General features: G+C 39.7%; 14 protein-coding genes across 14 annotated transcripts; 8 read left to right on the top strand and 6 right to left on the bottom strand.

The window, feature by feature from the left end:
* Positions 1-18: 18 nt before the first annotated feature.
* Positions 19-738, top strand: JH06_1684 (hypothetical protein; the record flags this gene model as incomplete). The annotated part of the gene is made up of 4 exons (XM_014672708.1): positions 19-61; positions 93-200; positions 231-327; positions 357-738. 4 exons carry the CDS (start codon positions 19-21, stop codon positions 736-738), a joined length of 630 nt encoding a protein of 209 aa, XP_014528194.1.
* On the bottom strand, positions 739-2,250 carry JH06_1683 (wd40 repeat-like protein; the record flags this gene model as incomplete). Its single annotated transcript, XM_014672707.1, is given in 9 exon segments — positions 739-771; positions 783-1,059; positions 1,089-1,336; positions 1,367-1,443; positions 1,473-1,633; positions 1,662-1,780; positions 1,812-1,986; positions 2,019-2,119; positions 2,179-2,250. The coding sequence occupies 9 exon segments, from the start codon at positions 2,248-2,250 to the stop codon at positions 739-741; spliced, it is 1,263 nt and encodes a 420-aa protein (XP_014528193.1).
* A 177-nt stretch (positions 2,251-2,427) lies between these two features.
* Positions 2,428-5,388, bottom strand: JH06_1682 (phosphatidylinositol-4-phosphate 5-kinase; the record flags this gene model as incomplete). Its single annotated transcript, XM_014672706.1, has 13 exons — positions 2,428-3,353; positions 3,385-3,493; positions 3,524-3,837; positions 3,868-3,903; positions 3,936-4,125; positions 4,176-4,547; positions 4,578-4,678; positions 4,728-4,788; positions 4,819-4,870; positions 4,900-5,006; positions 5,037-5,202; positions 5,239-5,324; positions 5,356-5,388. The coding sequence occupies 13 exons, from the start codon at positions 5,386-5,388 to the stop codon at positions 2,428-2,430; spliced, it is 2,553 nt and encodes an 850-aa protein (XP_014528192.1).
* Positions 5,389-6,019: 631 nt separating this feature from the next.
* JH06_1681 (DNA topoisomerase I) lies at positions 6,020-8,296 on the top strand (the record flags this gene model as incomplete). The annotated part of the gene is given in 7 exon segments (XM_014672705.1): positions 6,020-6,183; positions 6,214-6,267; positions 6,299-6,419; positions 6,450-6,626; positions 6,638-7,278; positions 7,310-7,499; positions 7,529-8,296. 7 exon segments carry the CDS (start codon positions 6,020-6,022, stop codon positions 8,294-8,296), a joined length of 2,115 nt encoding a protein of 704 aa, XP_014528191.1.
* A 2,968-nt stretch (positions 8,297-11,264) lies between these two features.
* JH06_1680 (hypothetical protein) lies at positions 11,265-12,174 on the top strand (the record flags this gene model as incomplete). Its single annotated transcript, XM_014672704.1, is given in 4 exon segments — positions 11,265-11,315; positions 11,346-11,646; positions 11,685-12,019; positions 12,031-12,174. The coding sequence occupies 4 exon segments, from the start codon at positions 11,265-11,267 to the stop codon at positions 12,172-12,174; spliced, it is 831 nt and encodes a 276-aa protein (XP_014528190.1).
* Positions 12,175-12,460: 286 nt separating this feature from the next.
* JH06_1679 (hypothetical protein) lies at positions 12,461-13,572 on the top strand (the record flags this gene model as incomplete). Its single annotated transcript, XM_014672703.1, has 5 exons — positions 12,461-12,671; positions 12,703-13,009; positions 13,039-13,114; positions 13,145-13,435; positions 13,471-13,572. 5 exons carry the CDS (start codon positions 12,461-12,463, stop codon positions 13,570-13,572), a joined length of 987 nt encoding a protein of 328 aa, XP_014528189.1.
* An 82-nt stretch (positions 13,573-13,654) lies between these two features.
* Positions 13,655-14,401, top strand: JH06_5760 (acyl-synthetase; the record flags this gene model as incomplete). The annotated part of the gene is made up of 2 exons (XM_014672741.1): positions 13,655-14,089; positions 14,120-14,401. The coding sequence occupies 2 exons, from the start codon at positions 13,655-13,657 to the stop codon at positions 14,399-14,401; spliced, it is 717 nt and encodes a 238-aa protein (XP_014528227.1).
* Positions 14,402-14,457: 56 nt separating this feature from the next.
* JH06_5865 (acetyl-synthetase) lies at positions 14,458-14,907 on the top strand (the record flags this gene model as incomplete). Its single annotated transcript, XM_014672742.1, has 2 exons — positions 14,458-14,705; positions 14,736-14,907. 2 exons carry the CDS (start codon positions 14,458-14,460, stop codon positions 14,905-14,907), a joined length of 420 nt encoding a protein of 139 aa, XP_014528228.1.
* Positions 14,908-14,936: 29 nt separating this feature from the next.
* JH06_2867 (hypothetical protein) lies at positions 14,937-15,798 on the bottom strand (the record flags this gene model as incomplete). Its single annotated transcript, XM_014672734.1, has 6 exons — positions 14,937-15,271; positions 15,301-15,447; positions 15,514-15,549; positions 15,580-15,645; positions 15,676-15,744; positions 15,774-15,798. The coding sequence occupies 6 exons, from the start codon at positions 15,796-15,798 to the stop codon at positions 14,937-14,939; spliced, it is 678 nt and encodes a 225-aa protein (XP_014528220.1).
* Positions 15,799-15,981: 183 nt separating this feature from the next.
* JH06_2866 (hypothetical protein) lies at positions 15,982-17,058 on the bottom strand (the record flags this gene model as incomplete). The annotated part of the gene is made up of 3 exons (XM_014672733.1): positions 15,982-16,803; positions 16,834-17,016; positions 17,041-17,058. 3 exons carry the CDS (start codon positions 17,056-17,058, stop codon positions 15,982-15,984), a joined length of 1,023 nt encoding a protein of 340 aa, XP_014528219.1.
* Positions 17,059-18,748: 1,690 nt separating this feature from the next.
* JH06_2865 (phosphatidylinositol:ceramide inositolphosphotransferase) lies at positions 18,749-19,706 on the top strand (the record flags this gene model as incomplete). The annotated part of the gene is given in 4 exon segments (XM_014672732.1): positions 18,749-18,910; positions 18,930-19,121; positions 19,153-19,459; positions 19,489-19,706. 4 exon segments carry the CDS (start codon positions 18,749-18,751, stop codon positions 19,704-19,706), a joined length of 879 nt encoding a protein of 292 aa, XP_014528218.1.
* A 148-nt stretch (positions 19,707-19,854) lies between these two features.
* JH06_2864 (hypothetical protein) lies at positions 19,855-20,214 on the top strand (the record flags this gene model as incomplete). Its single annotated transcript, XM_014672731.1, has 1 exon — positions 19,855-20,214. One exon carries the CDS (start codon positions 19,855-19,857, stop codon positions 20,212-20,214), a length of 360 nt encoding a protein of 119 aa, XP_014528217.1.
* A 58-nt stretch (positions 20,215-20,272) lies between these two features.
* Positions 20,273-22,965, bottom strand: JH06_2863 (hypothetical protein; the record flags this gene model as incomplete). Its single annotated transcript, XM_014672730.1, is given in 10 exon segments — positions 20,273-20,345; positions 20,375-20,526; positions 20,557-20,779; positions 20,810-20,952; positions 20,983-21,513; positions 21,544-21,741; positions 21,771-21,948; positions 21,979-22,430; positions 22,444-22,878; positions 22,909-22,965. 10 exon segments carry the CDS (start codon positions 22,963-22,965, stop codon positions 20,273-20,275), a joined length of 2,442 nt encoding a protein of 813 aa, XP_014528216.1.
* A 292-nt stretch (positions 22,966-23,257) lies between these two features.
* Positions 23,258-24,276, bottom strand: JH06_2862 (hypothetical protein; the record flags this gene model as incomplete). Its single annotated transcript, XM_014672729.1, has 7 exons — positions 23,258-23,325; positions 23,398-23,520; positions 23,554-23,797; positions 23,824-23,914; positions 23,945-23,983; positions 24,016-24,053; positions 24,085-24,276. 7 exons carry the CDS (start codon positions 24,274-24,276, stop codon positions 23,258-23,260), a joined length of 795 nt encoding a protein of 264 aa, XP_014528215.1.
* Between the last annotated feature and the right edge of the window lie 255 nt (positions 24,277-24,531).

Raw genomic sequence — 24,531 nt, 5'->3', positions numbered from 1 at the left:
ATTCCATTACTACTTTGGATGGAAGTCGAACAGTCTCAGGAAAATCGAGTAGTCCCTGGAGGTGAGTAGAAATAGTTGGTATGTGAGTTTAGATCGCTTAGGCTCTGTAAATGAATATGAAGCTGGTGAAGGCACATTTGTAAAAGATAATATCATATATGCATCAATATTGGGATCAAAAGTGATTTCAAAAACAGATTGTCTTTTTCGTCTTGATGTTTTATTCGTAGCTTCAAAACCGCTCCTTAGCATTCAGTCGATTCGGTCTCTTGTTGTTCCGGATGTTGGTGACATTGTGCTGGCAAGAGTGATCATGGTAACCTTAAGGTAGTTTTTTTAATCGAATTTGCATTCAGAATGGCTTATCTTCGGATTCTATGTGTGAACAATAAGGCAGCTTCTTCATCCTTCAAGGGAACTATTAAGAAGGAGCATGTTCGTGCATTCGAAGTGGACAAGGTTGTTATGTACAAATCCTTCCGAATTGGCGATATTGTTAAAGCTCGAGTCCTATCTCGAGGAGACAAACGTTCCTATTACCTTTCAACGGATCGAAATGATTTAGGTGTCGTTTTAGCTACAAGTGCTGCCGGAGCGACCATGATTCCTGTGAGCTGGGAATGCATGCAGTGTCCTGAAACCGAAGCACTGGAATATCGAAAGGTAGCCAAACTATTAACGGATGAAGAAGTGAAGGAATTAAAGAAACAACAAGTAATTGACGCTTTGGTCAGTTAGTTATGTTACATCATCTTTCTTGGTAATGAAAAACTATCAAAGACATGAATATAGCCTTCGGTTGTTCCCACAACGAATACAAATCCGGAGCCGAGTTTCTCGCTGATTTCTTCCCTCTTCTGGAAAGCCTCTATACGGCTACTCATATTCTCCAGTTCTCCTGGTCGACAACTCTCAATCACAGAATCCGGAACAAAGAGGACAGAGGAAACAGATTCATTATCCAGACAACAATGAAAGTATTCACATGAATCATAATGATTCACTGCATCCTGACTTTGAGATCGTCCTGTCAGATCACACTTGGTTCTCCATACAAACCTACAATTCACCTATTTCAATAGCCTTACACATTCCCATCATCCGAACCACATGTGATATATCGTTTATCTGAACTTAGTGATGCTCGTAGTTGCATGCTCCGATTACTCAGACCTTTGTACTTGCTAATAAGGCCAAAGGTATCCATTGACATCAATCGAATACGACTGTCATTTGTAGTCACCAACATGCACTGACTGTCATGTTTCTTCAGAAATGTGATTCCTGTCACTTTCCTTCCCTTCTTGTCTTTTCCATATCGATTTCGACATTCTGCCTACGTATAACCTAACAAAACAATAACCACTTGAGTAAAATACCGAAGTCCATCAGCATAATAGAACATCACCTGACCATCATACAGACCAGCAGCACATAACCGGCCTATGTAATATCATTAATCAAACTCAAACCTCCTGGACAGAAGGTTACTGTAGTAATAATTGAAGGTGCTTGTACCCATTTCAGGACACAACCCTGAGGAATGGACCACATTCGTAATTTCTTGTCCATACTCCCTGTAAGAAAGTAACATTCTTCTTCAGGGTAAAAGTCCACCGAAGTTACCATGTCCCTACATGACAGTAAGCCATCAATCCAACTTGTGTTTGAATACACATAAACATTCATCGTTGCTAACATGCCACAAACGGACTGTACAGTCCAAAGAAGCTGATAGCAAGAATCCACTCTTGGACCAAGAAAAGTCAACAATATGGGACTGACTATGATGAATCTTATTAATTTCATACAGTATGTTCTGCGAATTGATGAATGGGGGCATCCTCAAAGATCCGAACGTCCCGTTTCTCCAGCCAATCTCTCCGAGACACCTCACGCACTTTCCAGATATTAATCACTCCATCTTCGCCTCCCGTTGCCAAGTACTTCCGATCCACACTGAACTTCATACACCAGATAGCCTTTCTACACATCAGCACATATCATTCTCAAGATACGTGTGTCTTCGCAATTCCTGACAGATGTGAAGATCTGTCAGCTCTTTGTACATTTTCTTAATCGATGTGACTTTGATTGTGTTTTCCGTATCATATGCAGTCTATTCGTTAACTATCATGACTACATTCACAGGTGTTTTGGTTTCCTCATAATTCCTACATATAATCCATTTCCAGTAATGTCTACAGAGATGCAGAATCTGAGTACTCCCCAGTCTCCGAATCTACACATCACGACAACAAACGATGAATCCACCAGACCCTTCTGAGATCTATATATTAGATTATGCATGCATCAAATCTACAGTTTCCTGCATTTCGCACACTCAGGCGATAAACTACAGTGATGCCAAAATGCCGTTTTAATACAACCATTGTGTGAAACAAAACAACGAAGCAACCACGCAAATTACTTTTCTACTGTAGGGACACGTGTTAGCACAGAATCCCTGGCCTCCTCCTCTTCCTTCTTCTTCTGCTCCCGTTTCTTCAAGAGCTTCTTGGGGAAGCCCTTTCCCAACTGCACTTGCTTTACAGCAGGATCAGATAACTGTAACATGAATTTCATGAAACGCTTCTGATACTTACTCGGGAATTGCACAGAAACACCTTTAGCATCGTCATAAACAGATTTAATTGCCAACTCACCGAACTTTCGTGCATTAAAGTGAATGAGAATATCAATCACACCCATATAGTAGATCTGCGTCTTGTCATCAGATAATACTCCTCCCCAATTCTTCTGCCAGAACGGCACATAGCGACCATACACGCGAGCTGGTTCTGGAGGTAACTCACCAGTGATGGTATGAACACCCAAAAGCAATGAATAATCGATAATTCCACAATCTGCCAAGAATTTGCTATCCTTCTCAAGCTGAGTGTTGAATAGACGTGTGTTCTCAGCATCCAATCGAATATGTTGATCAAGATCAATAATATCCAGATCCTTCAAAGCACGAGTGATATCACCACGTTTTTCATCGGGTGTATAACGACCAGCCCATGATCCTTTCAAATCATAACGACGTTCAATCTTGAAAGGCGTGTCAAAGAGATTCCCCATCACCACAAAGTAAATACGCTTACTCCCAAACTTGCTATGACGACCAAAACGAATCTGATGAGCACCAAGGAATCGAACCAGAAGAGTGTCAGGATTGGTAACAATGTGAGAGTAATACTTAGCAAGAATCTTACGGAAGAACCGATGCTCAGCATGAGAAATTGTCTTTACCATGTATTTTCCATCTGCTGAGTAGTAGAAGAAGGAACCAGACTTGCCTTCTGAGCATAACTCAGAAAGAGTGGTTAATGAACCAAGCATAATATTGCCTATAAGATTAGAAATAGAAAGAAGAACTACGAAGGATTTGTTGAGGACCTACTGAGAGCATATACTCCTCTGTTGGGATATTCCAGTTCTCACGAAGTTTTCGGAAAACCATAGGAGCATAATCAACAAATCGACAGGACTAAGAATGAAAGAGGGACGAAATACAAACACGTCGATCATCCTTATCAGACTTCTGAGGTGCTAAAGTCATCTTCTCCTTCATGATGTAGTCATCAGAACAAAGAGGTCGATTAGGTTCAGCCATCACATTACTCACAGCTTTTCGAATTCCCATCATGATATTCACAACCAAATCCCATTTCTCATGAGTGAAATGAACGATCAGACCTTTGCTATCATTTCCTTGAAGAGGATGATGCTTGTTCTGAAGAGTAATCGCCTCTTCTTCTTCCATCTCGTCGGAACTGGAATCAGACATAGCTTGAGCCACATCTTCACTCTGTAATACTTGATCTACAGCCTCTATTTGTAATTAACAATGTGAGTAAATACCGGCAGTTACACCAGGAAGCATCCGCTTCACCTGTTCTATTCATAAACCCATCTTCTCTACAATTTACCTTTCAAATCGACTGAAGTCTTCTTCTCCATAGGTAGATCCTCTTCAGCTTCCTGCGAAAGAACAGCTGTCGAGTCCTCGAGATGAGTAGTGAGTTCATGATTAGCTTCAACAAGAGAACTTCGGATATTGGGAGGCAAGGCATGTTTGTGCTCATATTCACGACTTCGGCCCAAAGCTTCCTGTTCCATCTACAGTAAAGTATGCTTAGAAAGGATACTGTATCCATAAACTTGCGTACACGACGAAGAACATTAAACTGCTGAGAGACAGCATGTCTGAGGAGTTCAGAGAGTTGTTGGAGTTCGTCTTCAGGTGTTGTTCGTCGCTTGATTTCAACGCTAGTACTAGGAATCGACTGTTCTGTTGTCTTGGATGGATCTGTCTCAGGAGAGGTTTCAGGTTGAACTGGTTCATTCTTGGTAGATTCAAGAGGAGGATCGGTTGAAAGACCTTCATTCTCAGCAGGAGCAATAGTCTCCTTCGATTTCTCTTCAGTCTCTCCAACTTCCAGTTCCAGAGATTTCATCGAAGCACGAGCCTTCATCGAATTCGTGATGGTGAGCACAGTTGACAAAGTATTCAATACTTCTGTCGCTTGTTGACTGATGGTCTACTTATTATCCTTCCATCATATTCCTACCGAAAGATTACGATGAACAAAGAAAGGAAGATGTGTCGTAATATCTTCCTTTCCAATCAGATCACGACTATTACTGATATGAGACATCCAGAGAGTAATATCTAATTGTCATTCAAATATAATTCATACTATTTTGATTACTCAAAGAACTTACAAATTCATCACATGTTACTTGACCATTCCCATCCTTATCCATATCATGAAAGAGTTTCTACAATAATCATTCAAAAGAAATGATCACTTCTGTTGTCTTCTTATTGATCTCAACACTTCCTGGACCTGATTTGGTAATACTAAGATAAAAGAAAAATAGAAACAATACTCATCAACATAATTCACCAAACGCTGTGTTGACTCCATCACTAGTTCGAACTCAGACAAGGTTATATAACCCTTTCCATTAATATCAATCATGCGAAAAGAGAAAGCCTTTAATTATATCCAATACACCAACAATACAAGTTTCTCCTCTGGAGTTCCTCTTGTCAAGATACGAAGACCACGAATATACTCCTCGAATGATATCTTGTTATCCTTGTTGGTGTTGAATGCATTGAATAGCAAATCAGTAAAAACGGTTTCACTGACAAATCCAAGAAGGCCGAGAGATTCTCGGAACTCAAGACTATAAAATAACCATCATTACTGCGAATCTCCTTACGCGTTTAGACTAGTCTTATCTTTTGCATAAGACTGGAAGTAGTGAAGGTAGTTCTTTAGATCCCTCTCAGTGAACCCTGTTTCAGCCTATAGCTAACCAAGAACACAAATAAGATACTGCCAATGCAGAGATATTTATAGCATCTGACATGATAAGAATGCGATCTTGTTAAATGCGCAAATCAACCAGATCTGTGAAATGCAACCCGATTACAGAACTATTCCAGATTCAGGAATTACATAAATTGAATTAGTTTCTGGAATAGAAATAAACTTGTTTCCTGGAATTCCAAATGATTGAAGACCAACTTGAAAACCCAAAATAGCACGATTCCTCCTTTTGAACAGTTAGGTTACGACTTTATTCTTATCTCTAGAGAATGAGTAGCAGCGATTCTGATGACCTTCCCATTAGTCAGTAAGACAACCAATCTATTTGTAATTATTAGGACAATGATTGATGATGACTTCGAGTCTGCCAATGAAATGGAAGAGAGCAGCTCTGATAATGACGAGATGGAATTAGAGGTACTTTTCTCCTTGCAGATATCATATATATAGTCAGAAGAAAGCAGCGATGAGAAACCTAGTAACAAGTGAGATTTACAATTCCTTGTCATTTTAGAAAATCAAGGTCGAAATCACCAAAGGTCAAGAAGGAAATCAAAGAAGAAAGTGATGAGTAAGAAAGAGTAGTCGATATAAGGTCTAGAGAACCAATTTCGAAAACTAAACGTGCTCCACCAAAGAGAAAACCAAGAGCAAAAGTAAAGAAGGATTGGATGGATGAAGATGATATTGATGATTTCTTGGATTCCAATGGTGACTCAGAAAATGATGGCTCTAAGTCTCATCATCACTTTGATATAATAAATAGAAATACTTCCAAAACCAAACGTTCAGCCAAATCTCGGCCGACAGTGAAGAAAGAGAACACTAATGATACGTTTGAATTCGTTTCTCATTTGAGATATAGTGGTTCAACGAAGAAATCTGTCAAACGACATGCTACACCATCTGCTCCATCAAAGTACGATTTCTGCTCTATTCTTGATGTACAGACGAGTTCGTGTCAAGGAAGAACTAGAAGAGAAGGTTGAGAATCAACTACAGAAGGCAAAGACCGTAGTAAAGAAGACAAAACCGTTGACTCCAATTCAACTGTTCGATCGTGCGGTTCAAGTATTGATTCTTCTCTACTTGGAGATATAGGCATTCAAGTGGTGGGAACATCAACGTACTGACAATGGTGTGTTCTGGACATCATTACAGCATAATGGTGTGACATTCCAACCACCTTATACTCCCCATAATGTGCCTCTGTATTATGATGGTCAACCTGTAAAGCTTACCCCTGAACAAGAAGAGATTGCGACCCTCTATGCTATGGTAAGATTAAGGAAACTTTAATAAGTCAGGTGGGAGAGGATGCAATTCAATTGCGTGAGCCTGCTTCAGCTAAAATCTTCAAGGATAACTTTTTCTCATATTTCAAAGAGGAGATGGGTGTTGGAAGTGTTGTAAAGTCCTTTGATAAATGTGACTTCACTGCAATTCGAAGGTATTTAGAGGAACGGAAAAAGAACACAGTCAAAGCAACAGCTGAAGAGAAGCAACAATTGCAGATGCGAATGGGATATGTATTGATTGATGGAAATGTCCAAAAGACAGGAAATTTCGTAGTGGAACCTCCATCACTCTTCCGAGGTCGTGGCCTTCATCCAAAGATGGGTTCTGTGAAAATGAGAGTGATTCCTGAACAGGTTGAGTTGAATGTGGATCTGGACATGGCGATTCCAGTCTGTCCAATGAAAGGGCATAATTGGGACACATTGGTGAATCGACCTGAGACTTCTTGGATGGCTCATTGGGTTGATAATGTACAAGATATGGGAAAGTATATGGGGGTGAATACAACAAGTTTCTTAAAGGGTCAACATGATATGGAGAAGTATGAAATAGCTCGTCGGTTGAAGAACTGTATCGATAAGGTTCGAGAGTCTGTATTGAAAGAATTGAAGAGTACCTCTCTTCGAGAACGGTATGTGAAAGGGAAAGAGGTTGATGAATAGACAACTGGCAACTGCTATTTGGATCATTGATAAACTTGCTCTCAGAGTAGGAAACGAGAAATCAGAGGAAGAAGCAGATACTGTGGGTTGTTGTTCATTGCGTGTAGAACATCTATCGTTTGAAGATCCCTACACATTAACGATGGATTTCTTAGCAAAGGATTCAATGCGTTATCATCAAGTGATTCGCGTATAGGTATCATTGATTATCAAGTATAGTTATCGAAGTATCAAGGAGGAAAGCAAGTTTTTAAGAATCTCCGTCGCTTCTGTGCAGATAAGACCCCAGGTGAAGATGTGTTCCATTTGCTGACGACTAATTCATTGAATCAGAAGTTGACAAGTTATATGGAAGGTTTGACAGCCAAAGTATTCCGAACATTCAATGCTTCGATCACTCTACAGCGCCAGTTACAGCCTACATACCCTGAAGGTACTTCGGTCGAGGAAATGGTGGTTCAGTACAATGCTGCTAATCGAGAAGTAGCAATTCTTTGTAACCATCAGAGGTCACTTCCAAAGAACTGGGATGAGAATTTGGGTAAGAAAAAGAAACAACTGGAAGTACTTCAGAACCAAGTGGAGGAGCTGAAGAAAATGTTGAAGCAGGTTCAAGATGGGAAGGAGATTGAACTGATGCCTGAGAAGTATCAGACACCTCTTCCGAAATTGGAGATTCCTGAAGGAACCTCACCAGAAGAGGTGGAGAAAATGAAACAGAAATATCGGGAGGAACGAGCTGAGCGCTCACAATACTCACATATGTACAAATCACAACCATCTGAAGACAGTGTTGCGAAGCGTCTTCAGACATTTGAGAACCGATTATCGTCAATGACAATAAAACTGAAGGATTTGGATGACAATAAGCTTGTGGCTCTTGGTACTAGTAAGATCAATTATATGGATCCTCGTATCACTGTGGCATGGTGCAAACGAGTAGAAGGAGGCTATTGGAAGTTATGTGTAGAATCAAGTACCAATTGAAAAGATTTTCACGACTGCTCTTAGGAACAAGCATAATTGGGCTATGTGTGTACCAGAGTCATTCTGCTTTTAAGTCAGAAAGTCTGTTTGTTTATCGACATGTATTTCCTTGATTGTTGTTAAACTGAAGGCATCAAGAGAGGATGAATTCTGATGGGAGTAATAATGCCATTTCGATAGTGAAAGGCGTTCATGCTCGTCCTATCACTCAAGTTCGAGTAATAATGAAAGAACTACATGGAATGTCATTATCTCCATCCGTTACACAATGGGATATCCGAGAATTCTTGAAGAAGGAATTTGGTGATTCAATCATCGACTTAAATGTTGAAACTAAGTGGAAAACAGTTGGAAATCTGATGTTGTAGAGAACTGATGGTCATTCACTTCTTTACAAGTGAATCATCTGTTATAAGTACTGTTTCTTGTTTAAATGGAAGAAAAACCGGAATTAATGGTCATGGCATATTAGTTACTGCAGAGATTGTACCTCCTTATCCTCAGCGAACAGAATGGGAAAAGGCTTTTTCGCTGACGGATAGTAAACAATTTACTGAACTTTCAGTGGGTCATCGGCCTGACACAGTGATTCTGTCAAATCTACCTGAGAAGTGGTTTAGTGGAAGTGATACTATGGGGGATTTAAGACTGATGTTCCAATCATTTGGAGAAATCAAGTAACGGAGAAGGAGTGATTCTGAGAATAGTGAAATTGCTATGATTCAAGAACCGGGCAATCTATTTGTGACTGTTGCAGTTTGCTTCAACACTTATGAAGGATTCGTTGGATGCATTGAGAAATTGAGAAACTGTCTTCTTGAGAAGGATGGAATCGAGAAGAAATATCGAGTGAATGTCGATTTTGACAGAAATAGTTACTTTTCGGAAGAGAACAAACGAAAACGAAGGTAGAGCAGCAGAGTGTTTGAAATGTAGGGAGGAATATCAGTCTAACCAACGGAAAGAATTGATGCTGAAGAAACGAAACGAAGCGGAAGCTCAATTGTTAATGGAATCTGTAACAATAATTCAACAAACTTCTCAAGAGATTGAAGATCTATTTAATCAATATTCTGAGTATTCAGACCTCCGACTTCAAGAACTCCAAGATCTCTTCGCAGCTATCAAGGCAGAACCACTAACTTCATCTACATTAGCAGAACAAGTCAAAAAGAGATGTTTTCAACTGAAGATTGATTTGAAAAAAGCAGGTGAAGCTGCCATTCATGCATCGCATCTCCAGATGATACGGAATGTACGAAAATCATTTGAAAGGAATAAAAAATGTATGAAAATGTACAGGAAGGAAATAGAAACAAGTAGGAATAGAGAGAATTTGTGAGGTAGGCTCAGAATGGACATGGATGAAGAAGATTCGACTGAAGTGGGAATCATTTGAGTCGCGTTTTCAGAAACTTCATAGTAGAGATATTCTAGATGGGTATGATCAACTGCACAACGACATGCAGGAATATGATCAAGCAGTAAATGAAGTGTACTTTAGTGAGTAGACTCATGTGTAGTTGCTAGAAGGACTAAAGATACTGAAGAAGATGGAGAGTATGATAATAGAGATTGAAGATAGTCCAAAAGACTGGATTGAAAGTCTTCAAACATGGTACAATAAGAACGATGAGTTATGCACTGATTGTTCCATGATGGCAAGTTATCTTTCTTCGGATGAATCAAAGATAGGTCTATGTAATGTACTCCAAAATCGATGTAATCAAATCAAGCAGCAAAAGGAGTGGATAATAGTATTTCATCAGAAGAAAGATGATATTTGTAAACGAGTTACTGAGATTGTGAATAGGATCCAGCTAATGGATTCGAATCGGAGTATTCTATTTCAGGATCGAACAAAACCAATGGATTTATCATGGAATGAAAAAGATTTGATCATTTGGGATATGATTGATGAAGTCATGCAGCAATTTGATTTGGTTGATCAGTCTTTTCCATGTGACATAGTTTCATTTGATAAGCAGATTGAACAGATCACATCAATAGAAGCTGTTCTGAAACTGTTTCAGGAATTTGTTGATATTGTTGGATCGTATTCATTATTTCGTAAGGAATATGAAACAGTTGCATTGCGTGTGACTCAAACAATCAAGAAATCCAAACATTTGCAAAAGCAACTTCAGAATGTTTCCAGTTATCTTCAGAAGCAAGTATTAGATCTTTCTGATATGCCTCGTATTTATGAGAAGTGTGTATCAGGTATAGAAGTGTCGAAAGTTGAAATAACTGACTTGAAACGTATCGTTGATAGCTTGCAACATGGAGTTCATTTGTTTCAGGATGAATGGAGAAGGGATGAAATAAGAACAACACTTGAAGAGTTCAATAAGAATGTAAGGAAGATGATCAAAGAAGGGAATGCGAATCTAAAGAACAAGGATCAAATGTGCTCAGTTGTCAATGGTAACAATGAAGTGAATAAGTTATCATTAGGCTATCTCGAAACCAAAAGGACTATGATAATGAAGGGAAAACAGCAGGTTATTGAGAGAATCATCTATCTCCAACATCGTAAACATTGTCTTGAAGAAGAAATGAACTTGCTGGAGAAACGAAAATTGTGGGATTTTTATGATTCCTTAACTAGTAGACAATCGATGAGTCTACTCCCATGTCAAGTATGGAGTGAAGTATCTATCACTCAGGATACGAAGGACTGGAAGTTGTCTCATAAAGATTACAGAGAAGAGTATTATACCAATCCAGAAGAAGTTAAAGTTAAGTTTCGGTACAACAGTGATAAAGGCTGCTTTGAGGAAGCACCATAGTGTGATTTATTCTTTTAGTATTGTATTTTTGTTCTCTAAATGCCATTTTAGTTTATTTTGCTAAAGGTCTTATTCATTGAATGGTTCCTAATCCTAAAATGCAAAAAACATGTCCTAATAATGAACCAATCAGAATTAGGGCCCCGATAAAACACTTGCGTCATTATATCTTTCGTATGCTCAAGAATTTTGCTTTTGTTCTTGTAACTATTGCAGTTGCTTTCGCTGTTAGGATTTGTTTTGCTTTATTATTATAGGTTGAGAAGGTCGATGTTCATGTCTACTATGAATCCTATTGTCCTGGATGCGAATATCTTCTTACTAATGACGTGAATGACTTCTACAAGGATGAATCATTAAGAGCCATTGCTGATATCGATCTGGTTCCTTATGGTCCACAGTTCAGCTGTCAACATGGTGAGAAGGAGTGTTATGGCAACTATGTTGAACTTTGTGCTCAGAAACACTTTGCTGATAATTGGTGGAATTTCATTATTTGCGAGGAGAAGACAACAGATTTCACTGACGATGGCGTTAAGAAGTGTGCTGATGAAGTCGGTATGCTTCTGTGATTCTGGAGTGTGCAAAGGGAACAGAGGGTCCTCTTCTCCACTTAGATGCCGCTGATAGAACTCCTGAGGATCATGAATACGTTCCTTGGGTGGTTGTTGATGGTGTCGTCATGGATGTGGAGAAGGAAAAATTCAAAAAGACTGTTTGTGATGCTTACAAGGGTGAAAAGCCTGATGCTTGCAATGAAGACAAGAAAGAGGTTAAGAAGGTCGATGTTCATATCTACTATGAATCCTATTGTCCTGGATGCGAGCAACTGATCACCCATGACGTGAATGACTTCTACCAAGATGAATCATTAAGAGCCATTGCTGATATCGATCTGGTTCCTTATGGCCACAGTTCAGCTGTCAACATGGTGAGAAGGAGTGTTATGGCAACTATGTTGAACTTTGTGCTCAGAAACACTTTGCTGATAATTGGTGGAATTTCATTGTATGTGAGGAGAAGACAACAGATTTCACTGACGATGGCGTTAAGAAGTGTGCTGATGAAACTGGTGTGCTTCTGTGATTCTGGAGTGTGCAAAGGGAACAGAGGGTCCTCTTCTCCACTTAGATGCCGCTGATAGAACTCCTGAGGATCATGAATACGTTCCTTGGACGATTGTCAATGGTAAGTTGATGGATTACACCTCCAGTTTCCGGAAGACTGTTTGTGATGCCTATGAAGGTGAAAAGCCTGATGCTTGCAATGCCTAGTCTTGCTAATTCCCTTGTTTCTTTGTAACTGAAGAAATAATCAATATTTCGGGATTCCAAAAACTCTGAAGACAGTTCTTTTCCCCATTTCTCATGAAATGTTAGCTAGACAATTAGTTTTGTATCGGAATCTATTTACATCGAGGGTGTTCTCTACTTCTGTGAATACCCGATCGATTAATGGTTTTTTTGCAGCAAGTAACTATGCAATTGTTGGAGCTAGTACAAAACCAGGTTCTCTAGGTAATATTATTTGTGAAAACTACAAGAAGACGTTCAAGGGAGAGACCTTCTACGTTAACCCTAAAGGTGCGAATAAGAATGGGATCGTGAATATTAGGAGGTGAACTGAATGGTCAGCAAATCTATAAAACACCACTTGATGTGCCCAAGAATATCGAAGCAGCAGTCATTGTTGTTCCCGCAAAGTTTGCTGTTGAGTCTGCTGAACAATGTATGAAAAAGGGTGCAAAGTACATCATCATGATTCCAGGTGGTTTTAAGGAAACGAAAACTGAAGAAGGAAAGGCGAGACAGACGAGACTTGTTGAACTGGCTAAGCAGTATGACTGTCGTATCATTGGACCGAATTGTATGGGTGTTTACGACCCTTCAAGCATTGATACTCTGTTTGTCGGTGAAGAAGGGTAGAGTTGATCCACTTCCTTTATTTTAGACTTGCAAAACCTGGTTTTGGCCCTGTAGGAATCTTCTCTCAAAGTGGAGCCCTTGCCTCTGCTATTTTGAACGAGGTAAGCGTAAGTTAGTCGTTACAATCATAGCTCTCAGGAAGAAATCATGATGGCTGGATTTCCAAGTTTGTGAGTTTTGGAAATGCTTGTGACGTAAACGAGATGGATATCATGCGCTATTATGCAGATGAACCTTCGGTAAAACAGACTTGGGCATATCTGGAAGGTTTCCGTGATGGTTCTCGTTTTATGAAGGAGGCGAAACGTCTGACCTTGAAGAAGCCCATGTTATTGATCAAGGCAAATCGTAGTGCAGCAGGTGCCAAGGCCTCAGCTTCACATTCATGGCTGCCAATGATGCTGTGTGTGATCAGCTCCTTCGTAATGTAGAGAATGATTGTGAGTGTAAGAGATAGAATGGAGTGATTCGTTGTGATGTGTGGAGGGACCTTTTCAATATTGGTCGTATTCTCCGTTATCAGTCACTGCCTCAAGGCCGTCGTATTGCTAGTGAGTGAAGATCATGATGGTTCATTGTTAGTTGTTACTGATGCAGGTGGGTTTGGTGTCTTGATTGCTGATGCTGTGGATAATTACAAAATGAGTCTTGCTGACTTTGATCCTGCTACTGTGAAGAAGTTCCGTGAGACATTCCCTCCTTATTATCAGTGTGCCAATCCTATGGATCTGACTGGATCAGCCAAGACAGAGGACATGTTGAAGGCTGGACATCTGGCTCTGGAAGATCCGAATATTGATGCTGTGGTGTTTGGACTACAGCCAATTGCACCTGGCTTGGCTGATTCTGATGTGATGGCTAAGCAGATTGTGGAACATTTTGGACCAGGCAAGACACAGAAGCCGTTCGTGGTTGTGGAGTGGGGTGGCAAGTATCCTGACGATCGTACCATCCGAACAATTCTGAAGGAGAGTGGAATGGCTGTGTATTCAGGAGCTGAAGAGGCATTACGTGTACTGAGTAAGTTGGCCAGTTATCAGGAGTATTTGACAGCTCGCAAGAGTATTCATAGTGAAGTGAGGTTAAGAAGAAGAGATGATGAATAGACGTATCCCTCAATTGATATGACTCAGGTTAATGCTCTTTTTAATAAGGTTGCTAACAAAGGTCGCTTCACATTGACAGAAGTGGAAGGATATGATGTGTTTACTCTTTGTGGCATTAAGACTCCTGCTTACAGTCTCTTCACAAATGGTAATGAGGCTGCAGACTTCGTATCGCGGAATCTGGCTTCAAATCCTTCTGGTCGCTTTGTAGCGAAGGTGGTGTCGCCTGATGTAGGAATGAATAGAATTGTTTCCAGTAGATCATTCACAAGACAGATGTAGGAGGTGTAACACTGAATCTGAAGGATCCAGAAGCAGTCTGTGAAGCAGTCAATGCCATGCATAAGAAGTTCAGCACACAGCCTGTGGAGTATCATGGAATTATGGTGAGTGAGATGGTACCCAAGGGTTTGGAGATGATGATTGGAGCTAATCGAGATGCCACATTTGGACCGATTACAGTGTCAGGTCTTGGTGGAATCATGGTTGAGATTTTGAAGGACGTGGTATTCAATATGTGTCCTGCTTCACAAGAGGAAGTGATGTTGTCACTAAAGGGTCTAAAGAATGAGAGATTGGTCAATGGGTAAGTGAAGAGAAGAGGATTGAATGATAGATTCCGTGGACAGCCAAAGTTGAATAAGGAACTATTTGCAAAGTACACTTCAGCACTCTCTCGCATTATGGCAGAGTGTCCTCAAGTGTCAGAGATTGATATCAACCCTCTCATTCAGTCTCATGATGGATCGATGACTGCTGTCGATTCTGTATTCCGTTTAAAGCATTAATATTCATGTTTCTTAACAAACACTCAGAATCACATCTTACCAAGCCACTTCAATACACTCATCTCTGTATCAGGACCCACATTTTCAAGCTCTAGTTTGGGAGACTTACGTACCCTCACTTTGAACATAAAGGTCAATAAAGGAGTATCACGTAAGATCACATGATCAATCTTCATGAAATTGCCTCCCTTTCCACTAATCGTTTCTAACTTAGGTGCCTTCAAGATTCCAATCGAAGTAGCGCTCATGAAGCATTCCTGATCCATCTCTATCGATCTTAATTCTGGGCACGACCCGATCAGCAAGGTTACTCCAGCCTTACATGCCTTCCTCTCCAGCTTAATGTACTCTAAAGCCTCCATTCCTACTCTAACACTCTCTCCTTGATCTTACCTTGAATGGTCAGAGCACTGCATAATGAACATGCTAATGGACCCAATACCAGCTCCTTCACATGAGTCAATCCATCCATGAAATTCTGTGTTTCCACTTTTTGGAAGTTTCCTTCTTCAATTGCTATGCTCTCCAAATTGTGACAGCCTAAGATTCATTCTCATTACTCATTCTCACGTGATATTATGAAATTGCGAACATGGACAAACATACCTCTCTTCACTACGAAGTTCTTCATTCCCAAACAGTCTACGTATCATAATCACCTATCATAGCTACGCTCAAACCCCAAACTGCTTATGTTATCGCCCAACGACATAAACTCACCATTATCAAATGTACAGTCTACTTATTATTATCATTCCAAAAATCAACCTTGGAAACGTAATTCCGAAATTGTTGGCTTTATATTATTAGTGACACCCACATTTCGTAGGATCATTTCTACAATGAAACGCCTATGAAACTCCCACTTCGAATATAAAGTTTTGATAACATTGTTAGACAAGACACAATGCACCACAACTTTGTAAAATCAATCACTTCCAGATTATCTGAATACAAGGTTAATTCTCGAACAGATTCACTTCCATTTCCAATGAAACGCCCCTTATGAGTGTTCTTGAAATTCTCTAACAAATCAATAATTTCATTATTGATAACTATGAATCACTGAACATCTCAAATAATACATAAGAAAGCTCTTCCTCTTGAAGAAAAAGGAGTGATATAATCCTGACCATATCCCTTCTGAATAAGAGGAATGGGATTACATGTATAGTATGAGGGATCACTATGATAATCATAGTTTTGCATGTCAAGTGGCATATAAGGAGTAGCTAAGTAATGCCAACTCCATGAAGTGAGAATCCCATTCATGTATTTTCCTTTTTTACAAAGATGGGGCCCCAAAAATTCAAATCCCTCACCTTCACGTAAATTATTGTTATAACAACCTTTGAATCGTAATCCTCCAGTTCCATCCATCTCTCGAGCAGGACCACAACGTTTATCGTCTACGTATGTTGCAACCGAGCGCTCCATTTCACTATTGTCAAAATACTCCACACATTCGCCATTCCTCTTATCACGCACAAAATTATCCTTACGCAGGGTATACCGTTCTGTACGAAGGTAGAACACTCCAGAACGTTTTCCACCATCAAAAGTTCCCTCGTAATATGATTGGTCATCCAAATATAATTTCCCGTGACCATTGTATTGACATCCAAGATAACAGCCCGTGTATAGGAGACGACCTTTACGGTTGTATTCATTACCAGTTACGTATTCAATATCACTAGATTTAGGACGAAGAACAACTGAAAGAACAGTCTCATCATCGAAATGAACATGATCGATCCACTGGTTATGATAATAGTGTTCGAAGAATGCTTTCAACTGTCCAATCTCACTATTCTTATGGTAATTCAGCAACTCCACAGTTTCTCTGTATCCATTACGAGGCAACTTGAAGAGATAGTTTATGATACGAGCAATAATCTACTCATTGTAAAGAAGATCAGATACTACAGAACTATTGTAACTGAAGATGATGTCGACAATCACGGGAATTCCTTTGTAGTTGTCACAATTGGCCAGAACACGGAGCAGCTTGCCAATATGAACTTCACGCTGACGACCACGGACATTCAGAATCATCTGAATGTACTGCTCTTCCATATGGAGAATGAAAGTGAATGTACGGCTAACATCCTACAAGTGAATAGAAACAAGAACTTGAACCTTAGAATCCATTTCCTGAGGCAGCGAATCGATGAGTCTTTGTTGCAATTCTGATGGCTACAAATGAACTGAGAAAAGAATTAATACTTCACGACCAATTTCCTGAGATGCAATTTCTTGATGTACAGCTGTTCGGAAACTAGCATCATTAGAAAAACTCTTTTTAGCAAGACGATTTAAAATGGCCTAGATATCAAGATAAAGCAGAATAGGAACGATGTTACAACCCTGCATTGAGTTCAACAGATCGACCATCTCTCTCAATTCCTATTCATTAGAAAATACAACTGAAAAAACAGGACACAAGTTTTTGTTCCTTTCAGGAGCAATGCGTTCATACTCCTATCTATTAACCAAGAGAAGAGAATATACTTCACGAGGAAGAGTAGCTAAATTGTAAACAAGTTCTCGGTATTCCTAAGAATCATCCCCTAGCAACAAAAGTACGTGTTCTCCGATAATACGGTTGTACTTCTCTCCGCATACAGGGCAATTACTAAGTTCTCATATTAAAACTAAAACCAACTGATTGTTTTTGGATGAAGCTCCGATGCAAGCCTCACAGAATGAGTGATAACAACAATCGCAGCAAGCATGATTACCTTCAAGATAGCAGATCTCTACTGATAACTAAACTGAACTACAACCGACGGCATTCTCCAACAACACTCATAAATGACTTCACAATTTGTCTGAATGCAGCTTGTCTGACAACATCCATCTTCGATAAGGTAATAATGTTATATGATATTTTTCCGCGGTTTTTGCCGGTGGAAGAATGGCATCTTTCTTCCAAATGTTCAGATAGAATAATCTATTGGTGGAGTGGTATCTGTATCCCTAGAGTACAGCTGAAAGTGGGTTTGTCTCTTTTGGTTTAGTTATTCTATTTACAGACTACATACAATTCTTTTTGCAACGAATGGATTTGTTTGATTCATTCGCCTAAAACTATCAGAAATCTATAATTCATATTATCGGCTTGTTTTTGGATCTATAAGACAAATGTATCATTTTCTTCTTTCTATCCTGTTTGCTTCTTTCTTGTCGAATCCATAGATATCGTTGACAAACCACCTGATAAAGTGATATTTGATGAAAACACGCATTTCTTCGTCCTGTCACAAATATCCCTTGACGACAGATTGTCATGAAAACATCTATGAACGATATTTTTCACCACAATTCCTCGAATCGATGGGTTAAAGTTGCACTTGTCCTAGGAGGAACGGCCATTCTCTCTCGGGTGTTTCGTTTTGTACATTATTATTATGGGATTAATTTTAGTTCATCCAATTCTCGTTCTTTTTGTGGTTTTTAAGAATCGGTGTTCCCTTCCTGACTATTGGTATTCTACTGTCGATTCACTATCATTCAATCACCTTTAGATATCTTGGATCCTCCGGAATACTTCCATACTTGCAATGGAAATGTAATACATGAATTTGATTGAAATGTAGTCAATCCTTCACCTTTCCCTCAGCCAGATCCAATCGAATACTGTGAACATTTTAATATCGAAGAAATCAAGAAGTCTGCACCATGGGTTCCTGCAGTTGTAGTAGGTTTTCTCCATCCTTGGCAATTAGTCCTTTAACTATCTTCTTATCTTTCTCTGGGTATCGTTCTTTAGTCTTCTCTTTTTCGATCCAGCAGCGTCATCAGGACTATTTTATCTTGGTGTATATTTGGTTTTCGTTCTATGTTTTGGAACGTTTCTCTTTCTAATCAACCTATTCTACAGGAAGATGGACCATTCACTCTTTACTCTATCCTGCAATCTGATCACACTATTCTTTTGTGGGATTACCACATCCTCTATGAACAACTTGACTCATTATCTTCATGTGAAGGGTCCATCTTTGTAGGAATCTTGCATTCAGCTTAGATACAGATATGATATAGGGTTTTCAGTTATTCCAGAAATCCCTCTCAAATATGCAGAGACTTCAGATGTCATTCTTGTCTCCTATATCCTGCTATGTGTCTTGCGGAGTCTCTTTCTTCATCCAGCCGTTCGAAACAAGATGTGGGCCGATTTTGGTCGCATCTCAAGTATCATGATTCTCTGCAAAGTAAAGTTCAATCCTACCAATAAGGGCATAGGGTGTGATGGGATGGTGGACACTCCTACCAGGACCAGCACCACATTGCCGTCCAGGCACTCCCAACTACGCGCCAGCGACGGTGAAGAACATCTTTATCAACCAGGGCACCATGTTCGGTCATGCACTAAACTGTGGTGACCTCATCTTCAGTGGACATACAGGGTTTCTTGTTACAGTGATGCTACTCTCAGAAGAACTATGGAAGGCAAAGAGACCCATAGTGCGTTGGATCTGGAGAGGTTTCACACTATTTACACTCCTCCTCTTCTCCATATTCTGTCTAGCAGCAAGGAAGCATTACTCTGGTAAGAATTATCACTTTCATTCCACCTAGTGGATATTGTAAGTGCATATCTAATCGCTGGACTTCTTTATTGCACATTTCGACACAGCTGGATTCCCATTCACTTGACCTACCCAGTAACCCGGACAGTGATCATTCGTGCATCTGTATCCGGAACGGAACCCACGAAGTCTGATACTATAATCGTTTCTGAGGAAAAGACACAACCTCGTTTTCGTAGATACTCAGCAGAGAGCGAATCCAATTAGTCGTTTGCAAACCAAGTACTCAAGATAGTTATGTACTATAAGAGATATCTTCTCTTTGTTGTGAATTACGATTTAAACTTAGTGCCAGAAAACGGACCTATTTTCTCCATACATCATTTTCCTCAATCTCGAAGCCAATTCGGTTGATATGTCGGGAAGCATACCTATCAAACTTCTTCATGAAGGAGAGGGAAATACTGTGATTGTTGAATTAACCAATGGTGAGAAATACCGTGGTCACTTAGTTCGTTCGGAAGACAATATGAATTGCCAGTTGACAAGTGTTACAATGCGAGCTCGTGATGGAAAGTTATCCAAACTTGAGAATGTGTTTATTCGTGGAAGTCGCGTCCGATATATCGTTCTTCCAGATCTTCTGAAACAGTCACCAATGTTCCAGAAGATTCAGAAGTTGAAAGAGGCAAAAGAAAGTGTGGAGAGGGAGAAGAACAAACTCAAGGGAAGTATGTATTTATTGGATCTACTCATTCTTTTAGTTTATAAATAATAGCTATCAAGTGAAGAGGTTTTGTACATTCTTATTTCTGTGTTCGTTAAGAAACAAATCAAACCTTTGCCTCTGATAAAGGTACCTTTTCAACGACACCTGAGCGCTTGTCTTTTAGCAGCAAATTGTTCCTAGTTGATGACTTCACCATAGTTCATACCCTTCCATTTCACAGCAGCTGTAGTGATACAATTCATTATTATTTGTCCACACAATAGCCGCTGTACCTAGTGCTTTTCCACATTTCGCGCAAACTGACTCCTCGTCCACTTCCACTCCATTCTGTCTAGACACTGCAACTGCATGCTTATTCTACTCCTCACCACTTCCATGAATTCTTACTTCCACATAGTCAGACATCATCAAGTTGAATTTCATCCGTGTATTGTACATCTCTTCAGTCAATGCAGTGATTGCTTGAGATGCATAAGGATAGAGTTTTGCCAAGGATGTCGTATCAGGAAAGAGATTCATTACTTGTTCAGGATCCAAATACTCATGATATCGATCAATCAGACGATAAACCTCTATGTCCATATCTCCACTTGGATATTGCTTTACCAAGCTACAAATTAAGTCATTCTATCACTTCTACATTCCCAGGAGAATAAAGTACACATCTCGATCCTCCTTATCTCCGATCTGAATCACTTCATTACAATAATGATAGGCCTCTTCCAGATTAGGAAGAATCAACTGAAGAGCTTCCTGATGACGATGAAGTCTGGCTAGCAGGATCTATCTCTCATTCCTTCAATTATCTCCAACACATCGTTCTTTCTGCATATCTTCTGGAAGAACTTCCAGCAATTTATCTGGAATGCAGTAATGATTGGTCTTCAAGAGACTTTGAAGACGAGAACGCATCTGAGGTACACGTTCATCATCTGGATTGGTTTGACGCAAATCACAAATCGTGTCCACATACATTCTAGCAAGAGTATGAGCTAGATTGAACTCTGGAGGTTGGGAAGTGTTCATATGAGGAACAACAACCCACAGATACTCCAAAGCAAGTTTATTCCTATCATAGACTGTAGTTTCGTTTGATGTAAGAGAGAGAAGATGTTTCGTCACATGATAAATGTTGAGATGTCCGATTAATCCATCATCATTGATAAAACAACGCATTACTAACTCAGGAACTTCCGTATAGATACGTTCACTGCATTTAAAGACAAGAGACTCATCACAGCTTTCTAACCCATAGAGAATATGAGTGAAGATGTGAAGTAATTGTGTACGTTCAGGACTCTGAGTACGACATCTCTGAAGCTGGTAAAGAACCACTTCAACAGCCTATGCATGAGAACAATTCATTGTTAGGACTCGTTTGTATTGCTGCTTTCCTTCAAAGAGATAGAGCAAGGAGAGAGTTAACATCATTCGAATAGGTTCAGAAGAGGTCGTCTGAATGCTAGTCACAAGTCGTTCTTCAATCACTTGAATATCACAATGATTTGAAGACAGAAGTATCTCCTTAACCTCATCTCCTGCTTGAAGAGCAATGAGAGTAAGTACAAGAGCCTAGATATGACAAAAGACAACATGCATACGTTATCAATGAGACTGGCTGTAGCTTCATGAGAGTGAGTTGACTCCTGAGCAGAGTCTGAGACGTTATCATTCTCATGAACTCTCTGCTCCTTCAAATAACCAACAAGAGCCTCATAAGCACGTCGACGACTGGTTGGAGTCAATTCAGGAGGCCGGTAGGGATTGATCTGTTCTGATCTATCGCTGAAACTTCCATTCCATTTCTACGCTGAAACTCCCGGGAAACGCAATTCTTGGAATAACACGAGAACATCCATAAGAGAGGATTCAACGTATGAGAACTGATTCATAGCATCATCAAAGAGACCCAAGGAGAAGAGATAGTATCCATAACGAACATGCAATTTCTGAACGATTTCTTTATCTAGATTATGATTCGACGCCACGACAAGGGCTTGTTGGAACATAGGAGGATCCAAACTAAGAAGCATTTCAATCTGGTCATGAGCAGATAACAAGCCGAGTCGATAAATATTATGTACCGAATAGAGAAGGAATGCATCATCATAGGGAACGATGTGGAAATGACCTTCGAGAGGAATCTTCTGAATACGCGTCAATGAAGGTAGATTGTAGACATAGAGATAATTCTTCACCAAGACAAAGAGATAGGGATATGATGCAATCAGTTGAGTGGGTTGCGTTGTCAAATGAATACACTCCTCCATCTACAGATAAGATCGGTGCAAATGAATCAACTGAATGAGTTGGAATTCCCTGTTTGTCGACCATTACAATCGTATTGTCTGAATCGAGGAGCAACGCTTCAGGATGATTGGAAGAAGTAACAGTAAGTATGGATGTCCAGGATTTAGCTGCTTTGATTAGAACAGTTTTGGTAATGGCACCAGCATCAACATCTTGGAGATAATAGGCAATTTTGCATCCAACGAAAAGCGAACGATCAATCCAGCTCATACACATCGGAGTCTCCTTCGAAGGAATGAAGTTTGTGAATGTGAACACATTGTTGTGGATCGTAAAGATCAAGGTCTTCTTTCGCACTCCAATGCATAATTTGGTACAATCTGCATTTAATGCCATACATTGACACTTTTGTGTGTTGTTGAGAAGTGTTTTTAATGTCATATTGTTCAAATCGATACACTACAAATCAGTAATTGCCAAGAACCTCACATAAACACCCAACTGGGTACGACACAGCAGAACTTCGTGGATTGGGTCTACAATCATCTCTTCGCTTGCTGTTTTACAACCAAAGTAATTTGGAAATACTTTCGGTTCATTTATCAACTCTTGTCCATCTTCTACATCCTTATGGATCTTGCCACTATCATACCTGTAGAAAGATAATACACAAACAGTTTATCTCCATATCCAGCTACAAATACCTTATTGCGAAATGTCGCTACAGCTGTAATGGATATCGAGTCACAAGCTATCAATTTGCTCGCCTTCACAGTATTCTTTTCCATAGCATGCAAATCAAGAAAACAGAAAAAGAATGATGTATCTAACAAACACTCTACAAATCCTCATAGTCGTTCATTTCATCTAATGACATTGATCGTATATTTTGTTGCTTCTGGAAATCTCCAAGTGAATCCCGATAATCATAATTCTTAACCCTATTATATTCTTTCTTAGAACATAAGTGCGAAATACGCACACAGATACTCTCTTCAGCTTGCGTGAGTTCATTGTCAGCCACTTGCTGTAGAACTGTCACAATTTCTTCATCATAATCATCAACAAGTTCTTCGCACAAAGTTCCAATAAGGCTGGGACCTACTTCTCATTCTTCTCTCCATTACGTACTACTGTAATAGAATGGAATCTTCTCACATATATTTTCTAAAAGAGAGTTAAAAAAGAAACCCCGTTGAATGTACTTCTTGCTTGCTCGACGAGTCTGAAAATCCAGCAAACGAGCCACATTAATGCAATTCTCACACTGTGAATTCACAGAGCGAGCATCCAAATTTAAGTATTTGATATTACAGAGCTGGTTCAAACCCATACAGACTACACGCGTCAAATCTAAGTCAAACGAACCAATAGCATCCTACAGTTCATAATATCAGTATCCACTTCAGCATTTTTATCAACTAGAATATGGGCAATTTCAGAACCACTCTTATTAACAATATCAACACAAGCCTTTCGAATATGAGGTTTGTACCTTTGAATTACTTATTCGACTCATCTGTACTGAATCCAGATATCCACATTCTTACATCGCTTCATAAACCTATAGATGTAAGCCATAACACGCATGCAAACCTGGCGACGACCCGCTTTTCGAAAGCCTGTCGTTCTTTCTATTAACTCATCCTTCGTGCTCAATTCTACCTCATCTTCTGGTACAACAGGAACATACTCATTTTTGTGTGCCGCTTGATCAATAGCTTCCAAAAATGCATCATTGTCAAAAGTATGCCATTCTTGCAACAACTGATCCATAACAGTTCGACAGGCATCACAAGTTTGTTGGGTTCCTCCTCCAATACTCAAAGGATCCTCCATCTCTTCGTCATCCTCCATATCCGTTTGAGAAGTAACGACTGCAAATATGAATAGGAACAGATAACTGATTCTGAGTAGATTCGATAAATATCTGTTTCTCATCTCAGTAGAGCTGTCAATCAATACCACCTTTCACTGAGAGGAAATCACAAGTAGAATCTCTTTCCAATCTGTACTGTAGAACTCCCACGGGAATTCTTGAAATTGAGATTCGTCCACAATTATCTGGTATGAGCGAAGAGCCAAAGGTCGAATCGGTTGAGAAGTAGGCGG

This window comes from Blastocystis sp. subtype 4, assembly GCF_000743755.1.
Source record: "Blastocystis sp. subtype 4 strain WR1 chromosome Unknown seqid_0078, whole genome shotgun sequence".
NCBI lineage: Eukaryota > Bigyra > Opalinata > Blastocystidae > Blastocystis > Blastocystis sp. subtype 4.
The sequence above is the reverse complement of the archived record's forward strand: the minus strand, read 5'-3'. Positions and strand labels throughout refer to the sequence as shown.